General features: G+C 41.0%; 1 protein-coding gene across 2 annotated transcripts in view; it reads right to left on the reverse strand.

The window, feature by feature from the left end:
- The window catches only part of CYBRD1 (cytochrome b reductase 1), a 40,343-nt gene extending 13,042 nt beyond the window's left edge, over nt 1-27,301 (reverse strand). For both annotated transcript variants that reach the window (XM_068967647.1, XM_068967648.1), the window contains exons 1-2: nt 27,079-27,301; nt 12,074-12,282 (exon numbers count right to left, since the gene is read on the reverse strand). In XM_068967647.1, the coding sequence (XP_068823748.1) occupies nt 12,074-12,282; nt 27,079-27,271 (402 nt within the window). In that variant the 5' untranslated portion in view covers nt 27,272-27,301. The remainder of the gene's footprint in view (nt 1-12,073; nt 12,283-27,078) is intronic.
- Between the last annotated feature and the right edge of the window lie 267 nt (nt 27,302-27,568).

Genomic DNA, 27,568 nt, shown 5'->3' on the forward strand with positions numbered 1-27,568 from the left:
ACATGACGGTTTTTTTTTTTTTTAACAAGGAAGAAATGAATTCTGCAGAAAATTCTCTCCATCTCCTCAATAATTAAATCCTTACTGGGATATTTCTCTGCAGTGAAGACAATAAGATTCTTACAGAAACTGAAGTCTGTAATGCTTTGACTATTTTGTTGTCCCACACTCCTGCCCATTAAGGAATCACTTCTCCTCCAGAAAATAAAGCTGACTTAATGACCACTGAGTTTAGAGGGGTATTTTTTTTTCAGCTATCTCTTTGGGATCTACCACCCTAACAAAACAACCATGAGAAGAGAGGAGAATGAGAAGAAACACTAGCATCACTGTTCATTTTTCCTGACTGAGATCAAAGGGGGATAGAGAAGAATGAAAACAGAAAGGGTTTGATGCCCTAAAACACATTTAGAATCAGCATAAAGGCAATAGGAATGAATGGAAAGTAACTGAAGATGCATTTTATATGCTGGTTTGCATATTTTATTTTTCATTAACATCACAAATGCCTGAATATATTAGAAATGCAGAGAGCCCTCCTTGGTGGTTCAGAGTGTTCCTAATCGTCCTTCAGTGCTCTTTAGTGATTGATTCTTTTAGTATTGATATCAAATGGCAGGCATCCTAATGTATAGGTTGTACTTTCTATACAAAAATGGGGCTCAGGTGAGTGACTGCCAAGGATTTAGAACAAATATATTTCTATGAGTAAGTCACACTATCTTTGCTGTGACTAATCCACGGAAATATATATTTTTCCATATTCCTATTCTCCTGCCTCTTCTGAAATTCCTAGGATTCTTATTGTTTTGAATGATTCTTACTGTTTTCTCTTATTTCTCTTAGGATTTATCTTGTGTGTCTCTTATAATCCCATAAAGCTCAGTGATCTAAGTAGATGGGACATCAGACGTAATTACAGGACTCCAGGGTGATTTCGCTCTCCTAAGCCTTACTTTTGCTATGAAAACATTTTTTTCAACATCAAGTTATTTTTAAAAAGAAAGGAAAAAAAATTACAGGATGCTTATCTTTTATTAAGTGTTCCAAACTATGCAAATTTATAACATAAAGATTTATAGTTTATATTAATCATTCTTTATTTCCTTTGATTTCTAAGCATGTCTCTTTGGGCCCATGCTTGTCTTGTGGAACAATGTATCCCCCACAAGCTAGACAGGTATACAATGCATAATAGGTATTTAATTCTGTTGAAAAATGGATAAGTGTTTTTCAACAGAGTTAAATGGGGTCCTGTAAGCAAATTTCTGATGTCCCATCTACTTATATCATTGAGCTTTATGGGATAATAAGAGACACACAAGATAAATCCTGAAAGAAATAAGAGAAAACAGGAAGAATCATTCAAAACAATAAGAATCTTAGGAATCTCAGATGAGGGAGGAGAATAGGAATATGGAAAAAATATATTTCCATGGGTAAGTCATGAATAAAGTTTCAGTGACATAAAATGATATTCTCAACCATGAAGGTGTTAATGACCTATAGCTGAAATGAAAAATGCCATCTTCAGGTTGTAAAGGAGCCTACCACGAAGCTTCCAGTTTTAATAACAACAGTTGACTTCTGTCATTCTAGTATGCAAAAAGCCCTAGGCAGAGCCTTTCGATGCATTATTTATCCTTGGTTCCTACGATGCTGTGAAGGATGTATGAAAGCCTTAATTTCTAAGTGAGCAAACTAAGCCCAGAAAAGTTCAATAACAAGTCCAAAGGTCACAAATTACAAATGAATGAAACTGATTCAAACTGAGGTCTTCCGGATTCCAAGTCCTGTGTTCATAAATACTACCAGCTCTCTGCATATAGGCAAGGAAAAAGTCAGGGACCACATTTTCTCCTGCTAAACAGAAGTTATAAAGTTGTGATGTGACATTTCTGAGAAGTCTAGTTAGTACACAGATAAAACAATAAGAGGTAAGAATCTCAATATTTCAGAGAGCAAAAGAGAATCTTGAAACAATTAAAAATGTTTCAATTTGCTCAAGTTTAATATTAGAAGATCTATTGATGTAATTGACTATATTAACAGATTAAAGAGGAAAAACTGAAATCACATCTCAACATACAAAAAAAAAAAATCACATAAAATTCTACATTCATTCATGATTTCAGGTCTTCCCTGGTGGCTCAGATGGTAAAGAATCTGCCTGCAATGTGGGAGACCTGGGTTCAATCCCTGGATTGGGAAGATCCCCTGCAGAAAGGAATCGCTACCCACTCTAGCATTGTGGCCTGGAGAATTCCATAGACTGTATAGTCCATGGGGTTGCTAAGACTCAGACATGACTGAGTAAATTTCACTTTCATGATTTCAAAAGAAAAACAAAACCAATTCACAAACTGGAATAAGAGAAAATGTGAAGCATCTGTACTGATGAGTGAAATGTCAGAAGTATCCTCTTCAAAAAAAGAACAGTTAAAGATTCTTTTTTTTTTTAAAGATTCATATCTCTACCTCTATTTTATACCCTGTAAATAATTCTATATACTTCTATGTGCTTCAACAGGCTCCCCTGGCGGCTCAGTTGTAAAGAGTCTGCCTGCCAATGCAGGAGATGTGAGTTTGATCCCTGGATCAGGAAGATCCCCTGGAGAAGGAGAAGGAAATCCACGCCAGTATTCTCACCTGGAAAATCCCATGGACTACAGTCCATAGGGTTGCAAAAGAGTTGGACACAACTTAATGACTAAATGACAACAAAAATATACTTTAATACTTCTACACTCTTCAATTCCACTGGCTTGGATGCAGACAAAAAGAGAGAAAACTGGCAGTGCAGATAAATGGCAAAGATAGGGACAATTCAATAAATGGTGCTGGGGAAAGTTTATCAATATGGAGAAAAAATGAAGTTAGTAACAATATCACATCATGAACTAAGTTAATTCTAGATGAACTAAGTACTTCATATCAAAGACAAAACTTTAATATTCTTAATAGAAAACATAAAAGAAATTAATATTTCCAATAATATTATTGTAATGTAACCTCTTGGCTATTCATAGGTTTTTGTCTTCGACCAACTGTTCTCAAATATTAGTGTGTATCTGAGTCACTTGCAGGGACTATGAAAGCACATATTGCTGGGCCCACCTACCTTCCCCCTCCCCCACCCTCCATCATTAGTTTCTGATTTAGGAGGTCTGGAGTAGAACATGAGAAATGGTTTGTTTTGACCTCAGAGTACAGAAGGATTTCATAAACAAGTCATCAAAACCAAACAAAATATGATAACCTTAAAGGAAAAGATGATCAATTTGTTTTATTAAAATTAAGAAGTTCTATTCATCAAAAAATGCTGAGAAAAGAGAAAACACAAGCCTCAATGCTTGAAGAATTATATAATACATACAAATGAAAAGGAATTTGACACAGAATGCCTACAAATCTTTAAGAAAAAGGAAAACAAACTCATTGTTTAAATGCACAAAAGACACCAACAGGTATCTTTTTTTAGAGGTGCACCATGAGTAACCAGTGAAATAAACAAGAAAATCACAAGACATCATTTTATATCCACCACTTTGGCAATATTTAAAAAGTCTGAAGAGGATGCATGTTGGCAACAATGTGCCATATGTGAACTCTTATTTGCAGCTAACAGCCACAAAATTGGAAACACTTTGGAAAACAAGTTGACACTATTTTAGACTGAGTATACCACTGCTATTTTAAGAATACGGCCAGAGAAACCTTTGCATATGAGGGCCAAGAGATGTGTATGTGAATGTTCAATTCAGCATTGTCAGAAACAGAAGAAAACTCAAAATCATCTAAAAGTGTAATAGCAGAATAGATAAGTAAATGTGGGGCCTATTTATGCAGCAGAATACAAAAGTAGAAATGATTAAACTACAGCTAGAGGAATCAATATAGTTGAATTGATAGAATGAAAAAAAACTGTAAATGAATACTTACGATACTGTTTCTTAAAAAAATAAAAAATACACATGAAACAACATATTGTTCAGGAATTTACAGCATGTGGTAAAATTACAAAGAAAAACAGGAATGAGAAAAACCTTCTGGAGAATGGTTACCTGTAGGAGTTGGGATAGATAGAAACATGTGGGATCAAGTTGGGGGTGGGGGAGAGGGGTTCTATGTTTTCTAAATTAAGGTGGATGGTGGAATTATGAGTTAATTTTGTTATGATTCATAACTTCTACACACACACATACACACACTGGCTTGTTTTGTTTTTTAATCCCCTGGAGGCTAGATGTCACAAGCAGAAAAAAAATGCCTACAACTTGAAATGCTTTGTGCAATTCATAGACAAACACAGGAAGCATGAAGACTTTTCAGCTTATTTTGGTTGTACTGCTTTGTTGTTAGTTCCCTTTCTTTGCTCCTTTCATTTACTGAAAGAGCCTGGACCCTGGCTTCATTTGGCCGGTAAATCTTGACTTTGTAAAGTGGTTAAACCAAAGTTCAAGATCGCTAAGGTAATCTCTTGACAATCTCTCCCATGCTCTTCATACTCTGTGGTAGGTTTGTTTCCTGAGTTGGCCTTGGGAAGAATGCAAACTGACCTCACAAACTCGGATGAATGGTCTGCACACAATTATACTTTGCAATTGAAGTGCACAACAGTTGGCAGCTGTGCAAGTGAGCAGCAAGCAGGCTGCTGTAGCTGCTCCAAGAGGGTGGGACTTCCTGTTCTCCACCTACAAGTGGCAGCTCAGAGAAGCTCCACTTACAGAGTTCATCCTGATTCACGGAGAAAATAGTTTTCCTTTTTACTTCTAACAATCTAACAGAGGCACATCTCTGTCAAAGGATGTTTTCATGGTTCATGAATTTTTACAACTAAGAATAGGGAGGAATCTTTGTAAATTTTAATCAGAAAGAGGCTTGAAAGTGAAAGTGAAGTCGCATCAGACTCTTTGCAACCCCATGGACTGTAGCCTACCAGGCTCCTCTGTCCATGGGATTTTCCAGGCAAGAGTTCTGGAGTGGGCTGCCATTTCCTTCTCCAGGGGGTCTTCCCAACCTCAGGCATCTAACCCAGGTCTCCTGCATTGCAGACAGACGTTTTACCATCTGAGCCACCAGGGAAGCCTAAGAAAGAGGCTTAGCTCCTATCAAAAGTGAAGAAAGCAAGCTTAGAATTGGTTTCTTTCCATGGGGATAGGAAATATTCTTTCGTTTAATTTCTTCCTGAGAACAGTTGGGTGATCTCTTCTGTCACTTCTTCAGGGAAGCCAGGCAAGTAACTTAAAAACAGCTTGGATGCAATAAGCGAATAAAGTTGGAATGTAGTCATCTGTCCCAGAAAAGGAATAGGAAGGAAATGGTTCATCTGGTTTCCAAACAAACAACCAGAAGTTACCACACATGACATGAATGTTCACAACCTGATTTGAGGGGACACTGTCTGCTTATTTAGTTTTAAAACTTGTGTATATATGATCTTTCGTGACATGTGATTTACTTAGATTTTAAGACAAAAGAGCCACAAGTTCAAGCAAGAAAAACAAGCTGCATTTAAAAATTTAATACCCTCCCCCAGAACAAAGAATTCCCCAACAACCCCACAATGGTATTCTGGTATATTCTCCCATAACTTTCTTTACCCATCTACACATAAAATGCTTTTTTCCCTTTCTTTCCTCCCCCCTTCTCAAATGACACTTTACTATACACATTATTCTTCAGTATTTTTTTACACTGAAGAACATATAGGAGATGCAAGAGATGCCGGGTTCAATCCCAGGGTCAGGAAGACCCCCTGGAGAAGGAAATGGCAACCCACTCCAGTATTCTTGCCTGGAGAATCCCATGGACAGGGGAGCCTAGCAGGCTACAGTCAGTCCATGGGGTCACAAAGAGATACAACTGAGCATGCACACATATCACACAGTAGACAGAACTACCTTCTTTGTAATAGCTGTGTCATATTCAACAGATTTGCCACAAGTTCTTACTGATGGTCATTTAGTTTGCTTCCCATTTCCTGCAAGCACCGCTGCACTAAAAATCCTTTTGAGAGTTCCTTTTGTGACAGCTTTTTATTTCTGATCTCCCCAAATGTGGGACTGCTAAGTTAAAGAGTAAGTATATATTTTACAGGGCTTCCCTTGTAGCTCATTCGGTAAAGAATTTGCCTGCAGTGCAGGAGACCCGGGTTCGATCCCTAGGTTGGGAAGATCCCCTGGAGAAGGAAATGGCAACCCACTCCAGTATCCTTGCCTGGAAAATCTCACGGACAGAGGAACCTGGTGTATTGCAGTCCCTGGGGTTGCAAAGAGTCAGGCACAACTGAGCGACTAACACATAACACACATATATGTTACAATGTTGTGTAAGAGTAAGTATTATATATATTTTTTAAGAATAATAGATATTGACAAACTACTTCCCTAATTTGGTGGCAATTCACTTTTCCATGAGCAGTGTTGGAGAGCACCCTTACCTCATCTCTATGCCAGCAATGGATATCATTATTGTTCTATTTCATGGGGGGACAATGATATCTTATTGTTATTTTAACTTACATTTCCCTAATTTCTTAGAGAGGTTGGACATTTTCTCATATGCTCATTGGTGATTTAATTCCTTCTTATCTGAACTGTCTGTTCAAATCTTTTGTTCAGAGTTCTGTTAGGTTGACTTTTTAATTATTCATTTTTAGGAGTTGTTTTGTATATTAAACACATTAACCCTTAACACATGACAAGATTATTCCCCATATCTCCTTGAGCAGTTCTGGCCAACTTTATCATCTTTGGTCACATATACAGTTAGTCCTCTATAGCCCCAGGTTCAGAATCCATAAGTTCCACCAACCACAGATTAAAAAAAAGTTCAGAAAAATAACTGCAGAAAGTTCCAAAAAGCAAAGCTTGAATTTGCCATAGACCAGGAAGTATTTATATAGGATTTACACTGTATTCACATAGCATTTACATTGTATTAGGTATTATAAGTAATCTACAGATGACTTAAAGTATATGGGAGAATGCATATAGGTTATACGCAAATGTGTGCTTAGTCAGTCAGTCGAGTCTAACTCTTTGCAACTCCATGGACTGTAGCCCACCAGGCTCCTCTGTCCATGGGGATTCTCCAGGCAAGAATACTGGAGTGGGTTGCCATGCCCTCCTGCAAGGGATCTTCCCAACCTAGGGATCGAACCCAGGTCTTCCTCATTGCAGGCTGATTCTTTACCATCTGAGCCACCAGGGAAGTCCTATATGCAAATACCACACCCATTTATAAAAGAAGCTTGAGCATCTTTGGAATTTGGTATCTGAGAGGGTCCTGGAACCAATCCCCCAAAGATACTAAGAGATGAAAATAATTAAAAAAAAATTTATGTAGCCATATATGTCTTTCTTTTCCTTCTAGATTTCTTGTCAACCTTATAGCCTCCCCTACCTCAGTATTATACAGATTACATGCTTTTTAATTTTCTTTTTCTCTTTTGTTTGATTTTGGATTTTTTTATATCCATATCTTTAATCTATTGTATCTAGAATCTTTTTTTTCTTTTATGTGATGTACATAGTCTTTTGTTTGGTTTCCTTCAAATGGGCAGCCAGTTATGATGATAACATTGATTAAATAAGCATTCTTTCCCTGGTAAATTAAAATACTATAATGTCATAGAAAAAGTTTATTATATATACTGTCTGTTCTTTGCGTTCTTGCCATGAATATATTTTGTTTATTCCTGTGGGAATACATTGTTTTGAATAAAGCTGGTCTACCTGCACTTCTTCAAAATTTTCTTGTTATCCTTGGGTACTTATTCTTTTGCATAAAGTTTAAAACTCCCATTGGGTTTAAAATTGTAATAAATAAAAATACAGTTGAAGAGGGAAGAATGTTTCTATATTAATTTTTCTCTCTCAGTAGCATGGTATTCCTCTCTTCATACCATATTTTCTGTTTTTCGGTAAAATTTTATAGTACTGCACTGTAAGATTTACAGGATTTTACTTCCTATATTCCTAGTATGGGAAAAAGTTATTGGATTCTGTTGGCTATCTTTTATCCAGATACATTTCCAAATTCTTTCATAATTTAGTCATCTCTTGGATTTCTAGGTAGTCATATGATCTGAAAACAAGGAAAAAGGTCACACATTTTCTATTAAGGTATTTTTTTCATTAGCTGTACATTAGCTAAAACCTCTAAAATGAAATTGAACGCAAAGGTTGCAAACATCAGTGTTTTATTTATTTAATGGAAATGCCTTCAGTATTTCAGAGTTTAAGCTTATGTTTGCTGTTGGATGTTGGTAAAGGTGTTCATTACTAAAGCTGCCTCCTTAGATATGAAGTATGCAGTACACAACAGGGCCACGTCGAAGAGGAGCTTGTTTCTGCTCAGTGTACTGGATTGGTTTAAAGTATTAGTTCCTTGTAGGTCAAAGTATAAAACAATCTGGAACTAATGTCTTTTTTAAATGATAGATTTCAAATGACCTTACCAATTGCTTATAATGTTATTGGTCTGCTTAGGTTTTCTAATTCCTCTTGGGTCAAACTGTTAGTTTATATGTGGCAAGAAAATAATCATTTTTTCTTTAAGATTTTTAAAATATTACCATATTATTAAAACTTAATAAACTGTCCTAATTTTAAAATATTATTTGTATCTGTGATTATATTTTTTAAATCCTAAACGGTGTGTATATTATGCTTTTTCTCAGTCAGATTTGCAGTGGTTTATCTATTTTTATCCTGGGCTTCCCAGGTGGTGCTAGTGGTAAAGAACACACCTACCAATGCAGTAGACATAGAGATATGGGTTCAGTCCCTGGGTTGGGAAGATCCCCTGGAGGAGGACATGGCAACCCACTCCAGTATTCTTGCCTGGAGAACACGATGGACAGAGAAGCCTGGTGGGCTACAGTCCATAGTCGCGAAGAGCTGGACACAACTGAAGCAATTTGCACGCATGCACATTTATTTTATTCTACTTGTTTTAAAGAACCAGCTTTTCATTTTATCTATAATTTCTTCTACTTTTTTTTAAATTTATGGTTCTGATAGGCTCAATCATGTCCTTCCCCAAAGATGTCTACAACTTAATCTCTGCAAGCTGTGACTACATTATGCTACACAGCAAAAGACACTTTCCTGATGTAATTAAGGTTATAGATGCTTCTGATTGGGGGAAAACCCTGGATTATACGGGCAGCCCAATCTAAACACATAAACCCTTTCAAAAGCAGAGAACTTTGGCTGGAGGAAGAAGAGATGAAGAGGAGAAAGAGGGAGAAGTCAGAGAGATTCCAAGCCAGCTTGATGGAGGCGGGCCATGTGCAAGGAACAGAGTGAGAAGCTAAGAACAACCCTGAGCTAATAGCCAGCGAGAGACTGGGACCTCAGGCTTACAAGCACAAGGAATTAGATTCTGCCAGCAACCTGAACTATTTTGTAAGTTGATTCTACCCTAGAGTCTTTCTATAAAAGCCCAGGCCAGCTAACACCTTGACTTTGGCCTTGTGAGACCCTGAGCAGAGAAACCAGCCAAGCCAACATGGATTTCTGATGTACAGAAACTGTGAGGTAATATATTTGTGTTGTTTTAAGCCCCCATGTTTGTGGTAAATTGTTATGGCAACAACAGAAAATAATACAATTGTTCACAGAATTTTTTTGGATGGGAGGGAGGGGGTCTTTACTACTCCTTGTATAGTTTGCTGTCCTTTTTTAATTTTCTTTTTTTCCCTTCTTGTTTTACTGAGATATAATCAATCTTTTATTTTAGATGAATACTTCATTTATATATTTTAAGTTTTTCTTTCCAATAAATAAACACATTTAAGCCTATATTCCTCTGAGAACCATTTTATCTAAGACTCCAAAATTTTAGAATAAATATTCTCTTTTTTGCTAATTCCTATATATTTCTTGCTGCTGCTGCTAAGTCACTTCAGTCATGTCTGACTCTGTGAGACCCCATAGACGGCAGCCCACCAGGCTCCCTCGTCCCTGGGATTCTCCAGGCAAGAATACTGGAGTGGGTTGCCATTGCCTTCTCCAATATATATTTCTTAATCTTACATATTAAGATATAGAGCACAGCATAAAATTGGTTTTCAGAAATTCCAGCTTAAAAGATCTAGTGTAAGAAACTTTGTTTTCATTTTAAAAGCTTTTTATTGTTATATAAGAAATGCATGTATATTTAGAAGATACATAAAGTGAAAAGAAAAATAATCAACTAGAATCCAGCCACCTAGAGATCAGCAGCATTAACATTCTGATACATCTTTGCAAGTGCTCAGAGAATGCTTTGGCATATAACTAACTTAGCAAAGGCATTTCATCTAATCCATTTTAACTTTGTACACAGAACCACAGAACCCTCTCCCAGGGAAGCTACACAGAGTGGGGTGGGTGGTTTCCATTCGGCTCCTCAGAGACACGGCCCTCCACTGAGGACGCTCACACACAGGCGAGGGAGGATGCGGATGTTGCGGAGGCAGCAGGACCAAGTGGGGAGGGCTCAGGATTGGCAAGACCAGGACCTGAGTCCTAGCTCTGCCACCTGTTCTTCCTCAGTGACCGTAAAGATTATCTCACTTAAGGGATTACAGGAAGTGAGCAGAATGCTATCTGCTCAATGCGCAGAGTGTTATCTGCAGAATGCGCTCTGGCTCTCCCTTACTGAGTTCTGGTGTGGCCCACAGGAGGTGAGGCAAAGTGAGGGGAACAAAGAGCTGAAAGGAGAACAGCGAGCTGAGAAAGTCCCCAAAAGATGCTAGTAGGCCAAGGAGACACCCAAAGCAACTGGGGGATGTCCCCTGCTCGTACCATCCTACTCTGAAGGGAAAGGGTCCACCGGCTGCAGCAGAGGCGGACACTGTCTCCCAGATGAGAACACTGAGGGAAAATCAACTTTGAGGGCAGGAGATCTGGGCTCGGCTCGGCCATCCAGTATGGGACCAGGAAGATCATGTTTGATACAGGATTTTCCCTGTGCTCCCTCTTGTCTGGCACTTTCAATCCTTATCTCCTGGCGTGCTAATCCAAATTAAATAATTAATAGTGTCCATATAGCTATCAACTTCTATTTAGTTAAAATTAAAGAAGACTTAAGGCTTTAAAATCCTTACTTTAAGAAGAAGAAAAATGACAAATAAATGTCTTCTGCTGCTGCTGCTGCTGCTAAGTCGCTTCAGTCGTGTCCGACTTTGTGCGACCCCATAGATGGCAGCCCACTAGGTTCACCCATCCCTGGGACTCTCCAGGCAAGAACACTGGAGTGGGTTGCCACTTCCTTCTCTAATGCATGAAAGTGAAGTTGCTCAGTCGTGTCTGACTCTTAGCGACCCCATGGACTGCAGCCTACAAGATCCCTATTTAAAGAGGTCATACATTCATATATTCTAAGATATGCCTTGAGGTTTTACAAACTCACTCCCGTTTCTTCTCCTATATCCACAGAAAAGTAAGTTCACAATGATGTCCCAATCAGGAGTTGGATATATGCACTAAGGAAGGGAAATGAATTAACATAGTTTACAAAGGTTTTTTGACAAAATGGTTAACACCAAAAACTTTAAAAATTAACCGTTACTTTTGTGACCTTGAACAGCCAAATTCCTATCTCACTCCATTAACATGCTTAAAAATAGTGCTCTCGAGTATGTGTTTTTAATAAATAAAGACATTTAATAAGTGAAATGAAAATAAAACAATCACTGAGCCTTCCAAATCAAAATTCATCTCTTTACTCGTAAACTTGGAAAGTAGAAATGACAGGGAATGTAGGAAAGAAATATAGAGCTCTTGCCTGTGCTAGTTCACCCAGCACATGGAATTTAAAGTGCAAACAATGGCAGCCTAGAAATGATGAGATGGCACTTTCTCAACATACATATGTCCATATTTAAAACCTCACACTCATGCTCATAACTGAATTCTGGTGCCCCCTCAAGGGAAAATACTTATAATGGAAACAAACTGAATGATGACGAGTGGAAATGAAATGATTTCCAAGAAACTATGAATGAACAGAAAACATTGACAGTATCTGAATTGTTTTACTTTTTGCATCTTGTTTAGAAATGCACTGAGATACTGACCTGTAAGATGTAGAGAATGACAGCTGTCAGTCCAACCCAGCTGTGCAGACTGTACATATTGGGGATCTTCTTGGCGTTGTGGAAATCAAAAACAGCCACCAGAGAGATAATTGCTAGAATGGCAGCAACAGTGTTTAGCCCCGCATGGATGGATTTCATCAGGAGCTTGCTGCATTTCCAGGTCCATGGCAGTCTGTATACAATGATGGCTGAAGAGAGAAGAAAGGAGACCGAATGTCGTGTTGCTGTTCTTTTAACCAACACGAGATGAACATTTTGACGCAGTGAACACTCCTTCTATGAAACCCTTTCCTGTTAACTTCTGCTTCTCCTCTCTTCCCTGCCTCTCAGTGGTTCCTTCTTGAGCCCTTTGCTGGCATCTTCTTTACTCCCAACTTATGAATGAGCCTTGATGCCTCTCAGGCTCAGTCTCAGGACTTTTTCCTCTCTCTGTGGGTGATCTCATTCAGCCTCTCACTAAAATGCTACCTCCGTGGTTGGGACTCCAAAATTCTCATCTCCAGCCCAGAACTTGCTTCTGAACTCCAGACCTACATATTTCAATGGCTTCTTGACATCGCCACATAGATGCCTCTCAAATATCTCAAACTCAACATGTCTAAAACTAAATTCTTAATCTTATGGTCTGGTTTCTTCATATAAGTGCCTTAATTTGACAAGAAAAAGACAGGCTAAAGAACAGAAAATATAAGTGCAAAGATTTAAATAGATGAAAGAGTATATCTAAGCATTTCATAAAAGAGTATATCCAAGTGACTAGTAAACATAATAAAGATATCAACAGAGAAATGAGAATACCTCTATCACACATCTGAATGGCTGAACACAGAAAATACTGAGTACCGGAGAGGCTATGAAACAGCAAAATCTCTCATGCTCTGCTGCTGAGAGTTTAAATGATAACAAACACTTGGGAAAACTAGCAGTATCTACCTAAGCTAAACTTATGCATACCTTTTGTTGTTATTTAGTTGCTAAGTCATGTCTAACTCTTTTGCAACCCCAAGGACGGTAGCCCACCAGGCTCCCCTGTCCATGGGATTTCTCAGGCAACAATACTGGAGTAGGTTGCCATTTCTTTCTCCAGGGAATCTTCCCAACCTAGGGATCAAACCCATGTCTCCTGCATTGACAGGTGGATTCTTTACCACTGAGCCATTATGATCTATTAATTCTACTCCTGGACATATGCCCCAGAGAAATATATACATATGTTCATCAAAAGACATGTATTAAGAGTAGTATTATAGCACTATTTGTTGTGGCCAAAACCTGGGAAATTCCCTAATGTTCATCATTAAGAGAATGAATAAATTGTGATATATCCATACCATGGCATGAATGATTTAAAACTAGAACTTCACCCAATTATATGGATCAATCTATAATGTCAATGTCAAGACATAAACAAATATACACTGTATGATTCAATTGATATGAAATGTAAAAATAGGCAACACTCATCTTTGCAATAAGAAAAATCAAGACAAGAACTTCTCTGGCAATTTAGTGGTTAAGACTTCATGCTTCCAATGCAAGGGACATGGGTTTGATTCCTGGTCAGGGAACTAAGACCCCAGGTGGCCAAAACCTAATTAATTAATTGCCAGATACATTTAAAAAATTGAAGAGTCAAGAGAGTGGCTGCCCTTGTGAAGAAGGGGTATAGCAACTGGAAAGGAATGCACAAGGGATTTCTGGGCTCCCGCTAATAATCTGATTTTCAACCTACGTGCTGGTTACACAGGTAATCAATCACTTAAGGAAGATGCATTAAGCTATACATTTATACATATGCTTTTCTGCATGTAGAGTAAACTTCAGCAAAAAGTTTCTTGAAAAGCTTTTTCTTAGTGTCCTGGCTTAATCAATAGATTATATGGCCACCCTATCCAGCATGCAATTAATTTTGTTCAGAAGGCAATATCCTGCCCCAACCTACCCTCATCCCACTCCTTATGTTCATTTCAGGGAAAATTTAAATATCTGGAAATGTATGGCAGGTTGCAAAGTTTAAAGAATACTCTCTTGGAAAATGGGTTCCATTGTATTAGCAATGGGTCACACAAATTTCTTAATTCCAGAAAAGCAGCAGCAACAGAAGCTGCTGCCTTTTCCCTTCAAAGACATTTATATTTTGAGTATAAGAAACTTAATTGGATCATAAAATGTAAAAGATTATCTTGTCCATTTTCAGGCAGAAACACAAAAAACCTACAAAGATATTAATAGATGTGAATTCAGCCACTTTAAAGCTCTCAGCACAAGATGTCAATCTTCCTATTCTTCAGTTCCGTTCTAACACTTGAGAGGCAGGCGTCACAGTTAGGACAGACTCCTTTTATCTAATCCAAATTCTGAAGGTTGACTACATACTCATTTTAGTGCATATATGGCTATCTTATAAATGTTTATTGATTATATCAATATTTCCTTGAGGAGATAGAAACTTTGCAGGTAATTATTTCTATAGTCAATAAATCTTTTCAAACCATTTAATACAATACCTTAAGGTATATGTTTAGGAGGTGCTTTGCCCTGTAGCTTCCAGGATCCTAGTTCCCCAACCAGGGATTGAACCCAGGCCTGACAGTGAAAGCACCAAGTCCTGGCCACTGGTCCACCAGGGAATTCCCAAAAGGTATACTTCTAAAAGCTAGTTTAGGAAGTTCCCTGGTGGCCTAGTGGTTAGGACTCCAGGCTTTCACTGTTGTGGCCCAGGTTCAATCTTTGGTCAGGCAACTGAGATCCCACAAGCTGTATGGCATGGCCAAAAAAAATAAATTAAAAAAATAAAAGCTAGTTCAACATCCTTTGTCATCCCTACTTCAATGTCTTTGAGAGCAGAAATATGACAGCGCACACACACACACACACACATACTCACACACACGAGACCCTGAGCCCTTGCAAGGTAGTAGGCACCATACTAAGTGCTTTACTTGTTTACATTATAATAATCAACTCAACTCTGTGAGGAAGGCATAGTTACTATTACCACTACACAGAGGAGGAAGTGGAGGCACAGAGAGGTGAAGTAGTTTGCTCAATATCATTGTTTTTAAATTAATATCATTGTTATCACCATCATCATCATCGTCCCCATCATCATATCCTCCAGGCACCACCCAGGAAGGACGTTTAGACTGCAGGACTTGAATGGATGCATCCACATGCATAAAGGAAACACTCAGGACGTTTCCCTGAAAAGCAAATTAGGAGCCATGAATCATGACAGCTTTTCCTCCCTATTCTGGGTCATATTATACCCAAAATTTCCAAAATCAAAACTAAGCTCAGATGTTCGAAATCAGGAATAGTTCTCAAGGCTGAGGAGAGTTCAAGGGTTACCGGGGGGATTCTGGGGTGCCTGGAATGTTGTTTCATGATGCTAGCATGAGTGTGTTCATGTGATGAAAACACGTCCCTTATGATTAGGTACTTTTCTGCATGTATGTGGTTCTTGAACAAAAGTACCTTAAAAATGTCCAAAATTCAAAGACAACTATGTTCCCAGTAAAGAACTTTCACTTCTCAATACTGCAAGAACCCCAGAAAAATGTGCCAAATTTTTCACAAAACTGAGTCTACCCTCTTTGAGTGTCAAAACTTGATTTTTAAACTTTTCACATTTACTCAAATGTTTTTCTAGTTGGTTGCCCACTAGCTTTCCTTTTCTAGCAATAGCATGAATGGAACACAATCTAATCTTTTATTGATGGTTTGGGGTTATCAGTAAAACATACTGTCCTATTACTGTGAAGCAGGAGAGGTACTTACCTCTGATCCAAGTGGGCCCAGATAATTATGTTTTTGTTTTCTCTAGTCCTTGAGTCTAGTTCTAGAATTTTCTATTCCCTTTTAGGGGCTTCCCTGGTGGCTCAGAGGTTAAAGCGTCTGCTCTTGCCCAGGTTAGGGTGCCTGCCTCCAACCTCTCCTCATCAACCTGCACTATTATTCCTACCAGATTTAAGTTATAGTTGATAAATTTTTAGGATGGCAAAACTCTTTTAACATCTGTTAAATATGGATGGTGAGTACATGGGGATCTGTTATATTAGTTTCTGTATGGTTGAAAGAGTTCATGAATAAAATTTCTGTAAGCCTGCTCACCTAACACGCAATTAGTCTCACCTCTAAGTAGGGAGCTCATGGAAACCTCAGTGGCTCTCTCGTAGGAGGGAGACACGGAGTTCTCAGCACCTGTCCTGGTGATAGAGAAGTTCTGCAGGGTAGCTGACTAAGTTTCAAATGCTCTCTGGATAAATGAAGAATAACTCCAAAGTGATGCATTTGCATAATGTGTTTACCTGCCTTTTAAAATGCATAAATAACCCAAATACAGTGGACTTCAGGAGAAAGGGCAACCTTAACAAATCCACCACATTTCTTCAATAAGAAGCTTTTTTCAACAGCAGTAAAAACTGCCTGTAGAGTGGAATTTAAATATTTCTTGCTTCTCTGGCTTGGCACTTACCTAGACACCATTCCTGAGGTTCAGTGAGAAGGAACAAAAAGTTTTCAGAAGCCCACGAGGAGGGGAAATGCTATCAAACAGCTACTTGTGACTCAAACAAGGGTTTTCTGTTACAGGCCTGAGATGGCAAAACCATTTGGGGCAAGAAAAGGAGGGGAAACATGAACACATGTATGTGAAAAATACATTTGAAATTTTTTCTTAACTTTACACTTTTTATTTTGTATTGGGATATAGCTGATTAACAATGCTGTGGTAGTTTCAGGTGAACAGTGAAGGGGCTCAGTCATACTATACATGTATCCATTCTCCCCCAAACCCCCCTCCCACCCAGGCTGGCTGACGGTGGAACATGCTGTTGTGATAAACTTGAAAAGGAAGGAGGGAAGGCAGGCAGGCAAGAAGGGAGGGAGGGAGGAAGACCTGTGCACAATTATTCTTTCCACAATGAAGAGGGAAGCGCAGTAACTTGAACTGTATTTACTTATTAGAAATTTTCTCAGTTCCTAAGCAGCATAATCAACTCAGGGTTATGTGAAATACATATTCTCCAAGTGCAATCTCTGGTTTGACACCAGCTTTCCATCCATATACCGTCACGAGACCACAAACATACACAAATCCGTCTTATAGCAGACAATGCAAATGTGGGATCTGTCAAAGTGAATGTGGGGAGAAGGGCACTTGGAGGGAGAGAAATGTCCCCGTATGTAGAAAACAACTGGACTCTCGTTCTTCTGTGTTTAAATCTCGTGATTTACGAAGATAGGAGCACATCTGTCTAGGTCATGGTCAGATCCCAGCACTTAGCACAGAGCTCACAGAGCCGAGCACATAGCAGAAATTCAATAAATATGTGTTGAATATATAAATCTTAATAAAGTACAGTCATTTATCATTTCCCAGAAAATGAGCAGATTCTCTTTTAAAATGCACAAATCAAAACTTCAGCTGCTGACCCAAGTGTTGTGAGCGCATGCTCAATCATGTCTGACTCTTTGAGACCCCATGGACTAGAGCCTGCCAGGCTCCTTTGTCCGTGGGATTTTCCAGGCAAGAATACTGGAGTGGGTTGCCATTTCCTTCTCCAGGAAAGGCAGTCAGACCTAACTGCTGACCCAAGGGTTAGCTCATATAACACCAAATGGTCCTTTCAAATCAGTAAAAAGTATTCTGCCCTTGGACCCACTTAATAGCTTTAGATAAGCTTTAAGTGAACCACAAAATAAGACAAGAGTAAGTTATTGAAAGTGACGTATCCTGGAATTTGAAGACCTTTATAAACTCTGCTTAAATATGGTATGCCCACCAGTTTTCTTAACTCTTTGAATAAAGTATTATTTTGACCTTCTTGGTAGAATGTTCCAAACAGGATTATCAAGATTTATAACTTATTTCCCTGTGTACCTCAGAATGTACCAGACTCAGTCCAAAGGACCTCAAGTTTAAATGGACAAGCAGAGAACCCCCTCTAAGTAAGCTTCCTGAAAAGATTCCTACAGCAACTATCAGGGAGAATCTGAGCTCTGAAACATGCCTGTATACTCAGACTGTCTCACAGCATGAATGTCATGAAACTGAAAACCTCTGGAGAATCAGAATGAAGGAAGTGATCTGAGTGATTTGGAAGATTTGTTTTAGCATCTTGGCACTAGAAGCATCTCTTTGAAGTGACTAAAATCCTCATAAAGGTACCTTCTTGGTACCAAATAGTGTATGAAGAGAGAAAAATTCAATTAATCGGCTAGACATTTACAAATATCCAGAAATTTTGCATTGTTAAAAACACCTGCTATATTTTTGCTATATTTTCTTGTGGCTCATATCAATATTATGATAGATTAGGAATAGTGTTGGCTCTGATATCACTGGTGGTAAGTTTAACCCTGGTCAGGCATTTGACCTCTAAAATCAGGAGCTGAACTTCAAGTCCTAGACAGCTCTAAAAATTTAGGGCTCAGGTTTTCTAAAAGAAAACCATAGCTCAGCTCTAACAAACTCAAACGAGAACAGCTTGGAGACAGGACTACATCTTACTCATTTGTTTCACACAGTGTCTGGCATACAGTAAGTGCTTAAATAATGTATGCTTGTTAAATAAATAGGATCATATGTGAAGAAATTGAATGAATAAATAAACAGACTTAGAAGGTACAGCTGAAGTCTGCAACCATTTTTAAGCCTGTTTTGAATTTTTAAGAAAGTTTCTGTAGGAAAAAAATAGTTATAACAAAGATTTCTGGTCTATTTTTCTTAAAAGGGAAGATTGTTCTACTTTTTAAGGGAAAAGTTGAAATGCTAAGTCAAGACAGAAAACTCTAGAGGTCACTGAAAGATAGAGACTGGATTTGGTCCACAGAAGTGTTTTGTTTGATTAGCACAATGATGTGGGGGTTTTGGTTTTGTGGCTGGTTTTACTTTTAGACTGAACCAGTTTTTTAAAAAAAAAATCTGGATTCTCTTGGATAATGAGAAGCTCTGACCTCTGAGAGGATCCCCACATTGCCCCAACCTGCTGGAGCTAAGAGCTTTGTATTCTGCCAGGAGGAGGCCCTCTCTAGTTCCCTGCAGTTTCTACCCCTCACACAAAGCCCGTATCTATACCCTGTGGCAGAAGGATCTGAACTTTGGTTAACTGTGCTAGTAAACAGAGTGGCTTCTCCCAAGTGTTATTAGGCAACACTGCTTCTAATAAAATGGACCACTGCTTGGTAAACTGTGTCTGGACTGAAACGAACAATGAAAAGTCTACAAATACCTGAAGAAAATACCTTACTTCGGGCTTCCTGGAGTGCAGTGTAACTGTCATAATCCTGTATTGGTTTCCTAGGGCTGCCGTAACAAAGTCCCAAAAACCGAGAGACTCCAAACAGCAGAAATGTATTCAGCAGTCCATGGAGTCGCGAAGAGTCGGACACGACTGAGCAACTTCCCTATCACTTTTCACTTTCATGCGTTGGAGAAGGAAATGGCCACCCACTCCAGTGTTCTTGCCTGGAGAATCCCATGGACGGAGGAGCCTGGTGGGCTGCAGTCCATGGGGTCGCTAAGAGTCGGAGACGACTGAGTGACTTCACTTTCACTTTTCACTTTCATGCATTGGAGAAGGAAATGGCAACCCACTCCAGTGTTCTTGCCTGGAGAATCCCAGGGATGGGAGCCTGATGGGCTGCCGTTTATGGGGTCGCACAGAGTCGGACATGACTGAAGTGACTTAGCAGCAACAGCACAACTCTGGAAGCCCAAAGTCTAAGATCAAACTGCTGGCGAGACTGGCTCCTCCAGGAGGCTCTGAGAATCCATTCCTCTCTCGTAGCTTCTGGTAGCTGCTGGCAATTCTTGGTGTTCCCCTGACTTGTACACAGATGACTCCAATCTCTGCCTCCATTTTCACAAGGCCCTCCCCTCTGTGTGTCTGTGCCTCAAATTGCCTTCTCTTTTCTCTTAAAAGGACACTAATTGGTTTAGAGCCCATCCTAAACCCGGGCTGATCTAATCCTGAGATCCTTAATTACATCTGCAAAGGGCTTCCCTGGTGGCTCAGTGGTAAAGAATCCCCTGCTAATGCTTCGATCCCTGATCTGAGAAGATCCCACGTGCCATGGAGCAACTAAGTCCACATGCCAGGGTTACTGAGCCTGTGCCCTGCAGCCCATGCTTCGCAAGGAGAAGCCGCTGCAGTGAGCAGCCCACGTCCTGCAGCTAGAGCACAGACCCCCACTTGCCCCAAGTAGAGAAAAGCCTGCACAGTAACGAAGACCCAGCACAGCCAAAGATGAGTAAAAAAGAACTATATAAAAATATTACATCTGCAAAGATGCTAAGCCCCTTTCAGAGGTCACTGAGATTTGGAAGTCACTGTTCAACTCACCATGTATTGTTTTCAGGGGCACTAGAAACCAGGTCCATAGAGTATTTACAAGAGATTTTGGTTCCTGCGGGCCATGGAGACCTTAAGCCCCAATCCCATCAATGGAGATCTCATCTCCTGATGTCTGGACAGTCACCTGGGGACAGGAGAGCTGATGGAGGGATTTACGCTGCAAGGATGCTCACTACGGAGCACCTGTCACTGCCCTGACAGCAAACTCCGGTTCCTGTCCTACATTCCTCCTGCATAGGCTGGTGTCCAGTGTGGACCAGGAATTTGTGTGTTTGAATGTTCAGTTAAAGCCAGGAAGACACTCTGGTGGGTGCTACACACCCAACCCACTTCCATACTCACTTTATACGCCATCCTTGTATGTATGACCCCTGGTTTAAAGGACTGGCCAAATTTTCATTAATCTAGCGAATATTTATTGAATGCCAATTACATGTTAGGTAATTTTCTGCCCACCACGGATACAGCAGTGAAGAAAACAGACAAGGGAGCTTACATTCAAATGGAAAATAAGAAAGAAAGAAAGGGAGGAAGAGAAGTCGGAAGGGAGGGAGAAAACAGTCAGTGGTGAGAATTTGGTTGACATTATATTTTCAATTTAAGATTATATTTTGAATTTGGAATTTATATGATTTTATGATGGGTTGGATGAGAAGTATGGAAGAAGCAGAGGCATCAAGGGTGACTATATAGTTCTGACGTGAACATGCATCTAGAAGGATGAAGTTGCCATTTAACGAGCTGGGGAAGCCTACAGGAGGAGAGGTTTGGTGGGTATGAGGAAGACGGAGAGTTGAGATCTGGACATGTCTATCTGACATACAAGTTGAGAGTTTGAGTAGATGGATATTTGAGTCTGGAGTTCAGGGGAGAGGTCCAGGTGGAACATAAATATAGGAGGATTCAGGGGGATACATGGTGTTTAAAACCACAAGACTAGATGAGATGACCAAGATTATGAGTGGATCAGGAAAGGAGAAGTGGTCAGAAGACTGAAGCTCAGGCTCTCTAACCTTAATGGATCAGGGAGATGAGGAGCCAGCAAAGGACACTAAAAGGAGTAGGCAGTAAAGAGAGAAGAGCCGAGAGAGTCAGGGATCCTGGAAGCCCAAGTGAAGAAGTGCCCCAGGGAGGAATAGTGGGTCAGCCAAATGTTGCTTTTTGGTCAAGCAAGATGAGGACTGAGAATTGATGACGGCTGGAATTAGCAATGTGGAGGCACTCGGTTATGTTAAGAGCAATTTTGGTGCAGCAGTAGAGAGGAAGCCTGATTAGAGTGGCGTCAAGAGACAATAGGAGGAGAGGAACTGGAGACTGCAGGTATTGACAACTATTTCTAAAAGTTCTGTGATAAGGCAGGCAGAGATTTGAGGCAGTCGCTGAATGGGGAATATGGGGTCAAGAGTATGGTTGTTTTTAAGATAACAGACATTATAACACATTGGAAATAATCCAATGGGGTGGGAACTTGATGCACAGGGAAAAAGGGAGACCTGCTGGAGTGAAGAGGTCCAGGCAGTAACACTCTAATAAGCTCAAGGCCTTTACAGTAGAGATGCAATTCCAATACACCATCATGCCCATTCTCCCCTGAGGCTGACTTAATCGGTGCTTCCAAACCAGCTATAAACCGCAGAATCACTGAGAAGAAGGGAGGGCACTTCTCCTTTAGATGCTACTATTACTATCCCTGGCTTCCCAGGTGGTGCAGTGGTAAAGAACCTGCCTGCCAAAGCAGGAGACACAAGAGACTGTGTCGAGGGTTCGGTCCCAGGGTTGGGAAGATCCCCTGGAGTAGAAAATGGCAACCTGCTCCAATATTCTTGCCTGGAAAATCTCACCGACAGAGGAGCCTGGCAGGCTACAGTCCACGGGGTCTCAAAGAGTCGGACATGACTGAACACACACCCCCAACAGCGCATTACTATCTCCACAAATGAGTGGCTGTAAAAGTGCATTGTTACAATTAACAATGGTACTGAGAACCATATTCAACAACTATTTATTGGCCTACTTTGTGCCAGTTCTAGGTGTTATTCTAGACACTGGGGACACAACAGTGAAATATGCATGTCTGAAACATTTTTATTAGCTACATTACAAAGAGATCTGTATGCACTTATTTTTAACAAAAAAGAAAAATGTGTTTGGGGTTGTCTTGAATATTTATGCTTTGTAAAAAGCCCCGTTTCTTTATGAGTGATAGGCTTTATTATCGATGGTGTTCCAAAGGCTGGTTTTGGAATAGGTATCTGAGGCACTTTCTCCACTCTCTGCCAGGTTTTACCCCAAGAGCCTTTCCAAATATATTTAAGTGGTCTTGGAATTTGGTCACTTTTAGGTACGTTAATAGATATCGCACTTGCCTTTTAAGAACTACTCATTTTCGTCTTGTTAGTCTTTTAAATGTGACTTAAATGAAGTTATATTCTCTCACAAAACCAACCTGAGATCATTACACTATTGAATTTCTCTTCCCTCAGTTTATATAGTCAAAAGAGTTCTACACATGGAAAACTAAGGAGTATAGGATTGCTGAGACTTTTCACTAAATTTATATACCTGAATTTTCTACCTTTTCCTAAAAAACACTTTCCACCTTGCTGAACCTTTTAAAAGGTCAACAGCTGCATTGAGAGCATTTATTTGTTGCAGTCTTTTCTGTGGCCTTTTCAAGTTTTGTTTCTCTGATTTCCTGGCAGTATACTTATTTCATGGGAAACATTCCTTTCAGAGAAGCACAAAGCTCTTCTCAAGGTCTCTTTGAAACTTCCTCATTCATGTCTGCTAGATTTTCTACTAGTTTAAAATTTTATTTCAGCTTTAAATATCCTATAGTCTATTACACTTTATTTTAGAACGCGTATATTTTCCAAAAGACACACACAGACATTTATTTTGTAACTTTTGTATTACCCTTGCTTTCTTCAGAGCTTACTTCTTACAAGTGTTTCAAAGGACATATACCAGTTCTCATACAGTTTTAAATATTGTTTGCTGTCTGCATTCGTGAAGCATTTCTCTAATCTCTTGGGCTTCCCTTCTGACTCAGCTGGTAAAGAATCCGCCTGCAATGTGGGAGATCTGGGTTAGCTCCCTGGGTTGGGAAGATCCCCTGGAGAAGGGAAAGGCTACCCACTCCAGTATTCTGGCCTGGAGAATTCCATGGACTGTATAGGGGTCGCAAAGAGTCGGACATGACTGAGCGACTTTCACTTTTCTCATCTCTAAACATCTGTTTGTCACAGAACTCAATTACATCATGTTCACTATTAGAGATCTGAAATAACATAGGCTAAAAATTTGCTCCTTGAAGCAATTACACACAGTACAAAAGGCTTTTATAACATGGATGATCTATAACATGTGTGTCCCCCCTACCCCGACCCCGCCTATAAAGTCAACTCTTTACTCCTACTCATTCTACTGGAGGCTTTCTACTGCGGGATGTGAGGAAGTGCAGGTGGGCCAAAACTTACAAGAATTCATGAGGTCTATGCATGTGCCTATATGTATGAGAAAGTTTACATTCATGTCAATTAAATGTGTCATCTACATAGAGAACAGACTTGTGGCTGCCAAGGGGCAGGGGGTGGGGAGGGATGGATTGGGAATTTGGGATTAGCAAATGCAAACTATTACAAATAGAATGGATAATCAATAAGGTCCTACTGTATAGCACAGGGAACTGTATTCAACATCCTGCGATAAACCAGGGAAGAGAAGGTGAAAAATAATGTATATATGTATTACTGAATCATTTTGCTGTAGAGTAGAAATTAACACAACATTTTAAGTCAACTATACTTCAATAGAATAAATTTTAAAAATAAAAAATAAATGTGTCATTTGATTAAAGTGTTTTGGATCCCTGGAATCCAAACAGTAAACAGGATGGGTAATGTTGATAGGACAAACATTCCAAAACTAATACAAATACAGCAGTTATGCTTAAATGAAGGCAGCAGATGAAAATTTCCAAAATATCCATGTTCATATTTTTGCCACAAAGTGAATGTAAACAGACTTTTAAAAGCCCAAAGTTTAGACAAACTATAAATTCTTTTGGGAAAACTGTAATGGACTATATCATGAATAAAGAGTTTCAAAGTGTTTTTTAGATGAAGCTTTTTGCTTCTCTAAAAAGGATATTTTACAGAAAATATGCATATTGCCTTAAGAGTAGAGAAATGAAACTTGAAAATAAAACCCTTGAAAAGATGTATACTACTTCTATGGGCAAATTACTTACCTGCTCCGTGCCTCAGTTTATGCTTCTATATATCTGTGAATTAATGCCCTGAGTGGGTGCACAGAGGCACTCAATAAATGATAAGTGAAGTCGCTCAGTCGTGCCCGACTCTTTGCGACCCCATGGACAGTGAGTGGCCTGCACCAAGCTCCTCCGTCAATGGGATTTTCCAGGCAAGAGTACTGGAGTGGGTTGCCATTTCCTTCTCCACGGGATCTTCTTGACCCAGGGATCGAACCCAGGTCTCCTGCATTGTAGACAGACGCTTTACCATCTGAACATCTCCTTTTTAGAAGTCAGGAAACAAGTATTATCACCTGTTTCCATTACTTTAAATTATCAGAAGATATTGTAGCCCCTCGGTAAAGTTTCTTAGTATTAGGCGCTGCTCAGAGGACTGGGTTGGAAGAGATGAAGAGTGTTTCTACTGCTTTGAGCAAAAAGAAGGTTTTTACAGCTCCAGCCAAACTTGAGGGCTCCACCAGGAAGGAAATAGTGCTTCTGCCAACAGTGACTTTGGAACTCGAGTATGTTTTTCTCATTTTAGTTTAGTGGCAAAATAACTTGAGACTTACGCAACAAACGACTCAGCCATCCAGTGGTATTCACACCCGGGTGGATGCCAATCTCACACCAGGGAATTCTCCACAGCTGGACACTGGCAGCAGCTTCCTCTGCCTCCCAGAGTGGGAAGATGCCACTTATCCAGCCACACTGGCCAAGGCTGCTGCCCAAGTTTTAAACGGAAGCAAAAATCTTTTCTTTAGGAATGAGGTCGGTGCTTTGTTGTTCTCTTGTTTGTTTGGGGAAAGTTAAATACTGGTGGAGAAAAGGCAGCCTGCTCAGAGGCAAGGCTAGTGGTTTCAGCTGGTGGGCATCTGTTTCCCAGTCCTTTCCTCTCCATAACCCCAGTCCACTACTCCTGCCTTTTTCTAAGTGCTTTCTCTGTCAAGGCCTTGACTTCACTTTTTGGAAAGTGGTTACAAATAAATGGCGCTTGCACCACTAGCTAGAGGTTCCTCTAGCCCGACAGCAGCTGAAAGAAAAGAAAGCTGTCAGCACATTGTGAGTGCTGCTGCTGCACAAAGCCAAGAAGATCTGCCACTGAAGAGAGAAGAGGTAGGTGGGGAAACAGTGAAGGTGGTCAAAAGGTACAGCCCTCCAGTTCTAAAGAGATGCAATGTAGCAGAACGGTGGTGACAAGTAATGATAATACATTGTAGATCTGAACAATGCTAAAGAGACTAGATTCTTTAGCAATGTTCTAAATGCTAAGTGAGATGAGATCTAGTTCTCATCCCATCTCAAAGGGGAAAAAATTGTAACTATGTGAGGTGATGGATGTTAATTAGTAACAGGTATTTCCATATATAATCATGTTACACACCTGAAACGAATATGTCAATTATAGCTCAAAACAAAAACAACCATCCATTGAGCCCTCCCTCCGTGCCAGGCTCATTTGAGAGAATGCAGGCCGAGGCAGCAAACACCAAAGAAGTCCCAAGCATAAGCATCTCTCTCACTCAGCCAGGCGGCCACGGAACCCCTGCGGGCATCTCTGGCCCCAAGATCCGGGCCAGTGCCCAACAGGAAGCCCCGCAGGGGAACTTCGCCAGTCTGCAGCCTCAAAACAAGTCGGGCTCAAGACTGTCCAGTAACCTGGAGATGCAGCGAAACACCGTTTTGAATCCTGGCAGCTTCTCGGGCTCGACTGAGTTTAACGCTCTAGGAGTGAAACTAGAGTTGATGCTTTCTTCACTCACCCGTGAGGCCACCCGCTGACGGGCCCCTTCGCTCAGAGCTTTAGAGAAAATTAGAGAAGATGAAACAAGAGGCCAATTCTCCCCACTCCATTCCCCCCCGCCCCACCACCACCACCGTTGCCTTCCTCTCCTAACCCGCAGCCTCAAAGCAAGTTCAACGACAGGCCTTGCCTAGAGAGATCTCCGCGCCCCTGATTGCGCAGGCTTGGTCCCACAGGGGGCGATTTTCGAGGGGCTCGCGGGCTGCCTGGCCGCACCGCGCTCCTGCATCTCTCCTCTGCCCCAAGCTTGGTGTAGTCTGGTGTAGCGTCCCAGCCACTCGCAGCAAACAGTTAACCTAGCCGGGTCGGTCGACCCAGCTACGCGTCTTCCAGCGAACCCGAGTCTCGCGCACCCCGCCCCACCGCCGCGGCTGCCGCGCTCGCCCAAGTCCGCCCGGCCCGCGGCCCGCGGGCGCCGGACCAGCCACCTCCCTCTGCGCTGCCGGCTCGGCTCCCTGGCCCCCGCTACTCCTTCACCCCTTCCCTCGCCCAGCCTCCCTCGGTTGGGCCTGGGTCGGGAACCCCGGCCCCTCCTCCCCCGCCGCCTCCCAGGAGGTGCCAGTACCGATGCCCAGGATGAAGACGAAGCCGGTGACCACGAGCACCGGGTGCCAGTTAAACTCGAGCGCGGTCCCGTCCCAGCCGAGCCCCTCTCGGTAGTGGAGGACCCAGATGAGGGTGAAGATCACAGACAGGAAGCCGACGAGCAGCGCCGACACCAGCAGCGCCAAGAAGGCCCTGTAGCCCTCCATGGCCATCAGCGCCCCATACCCCGCGCGCTGGCGGCGAAGGAACTCGCGAGGCGGCGGCCCCCGGGTACTGGCCTGCGGCGGGACGCGGCGTCGACTTTTAGGAGCTGTCTCCGCCCCGGGGAGGGGCTTTGTCGCGGGCCTGCCTGGGATGCGGGGCCTCGGGGCGGGGGCAGCTGGCCCTTCGCTCAGAGACTAGCCCCACCCTGGGGATCTCGTGGTCGGCGTCTGCGCTTGCCGAGAGCTTGAGTAACCGATCTGGTTAGTTGTTGAGAGCAAGAGTCCAGAAGGTTCCACACCCGTCTC

The sequence above is a fragment of the Capricornis sumatraensis genome, chromosome 3 (assembly GCF_032405125.1).
Source record: "Capricornis sumatraensis isolate serow.1 chromosome 3, serow.2, whole genome shotgun sequence".
Lineage (NCBI taxonomy): Eukaryota > Metazoa > Chordata > Mammalia > Artiodactyla > Bovidae > Capricornis > Capricornis sumatraensis.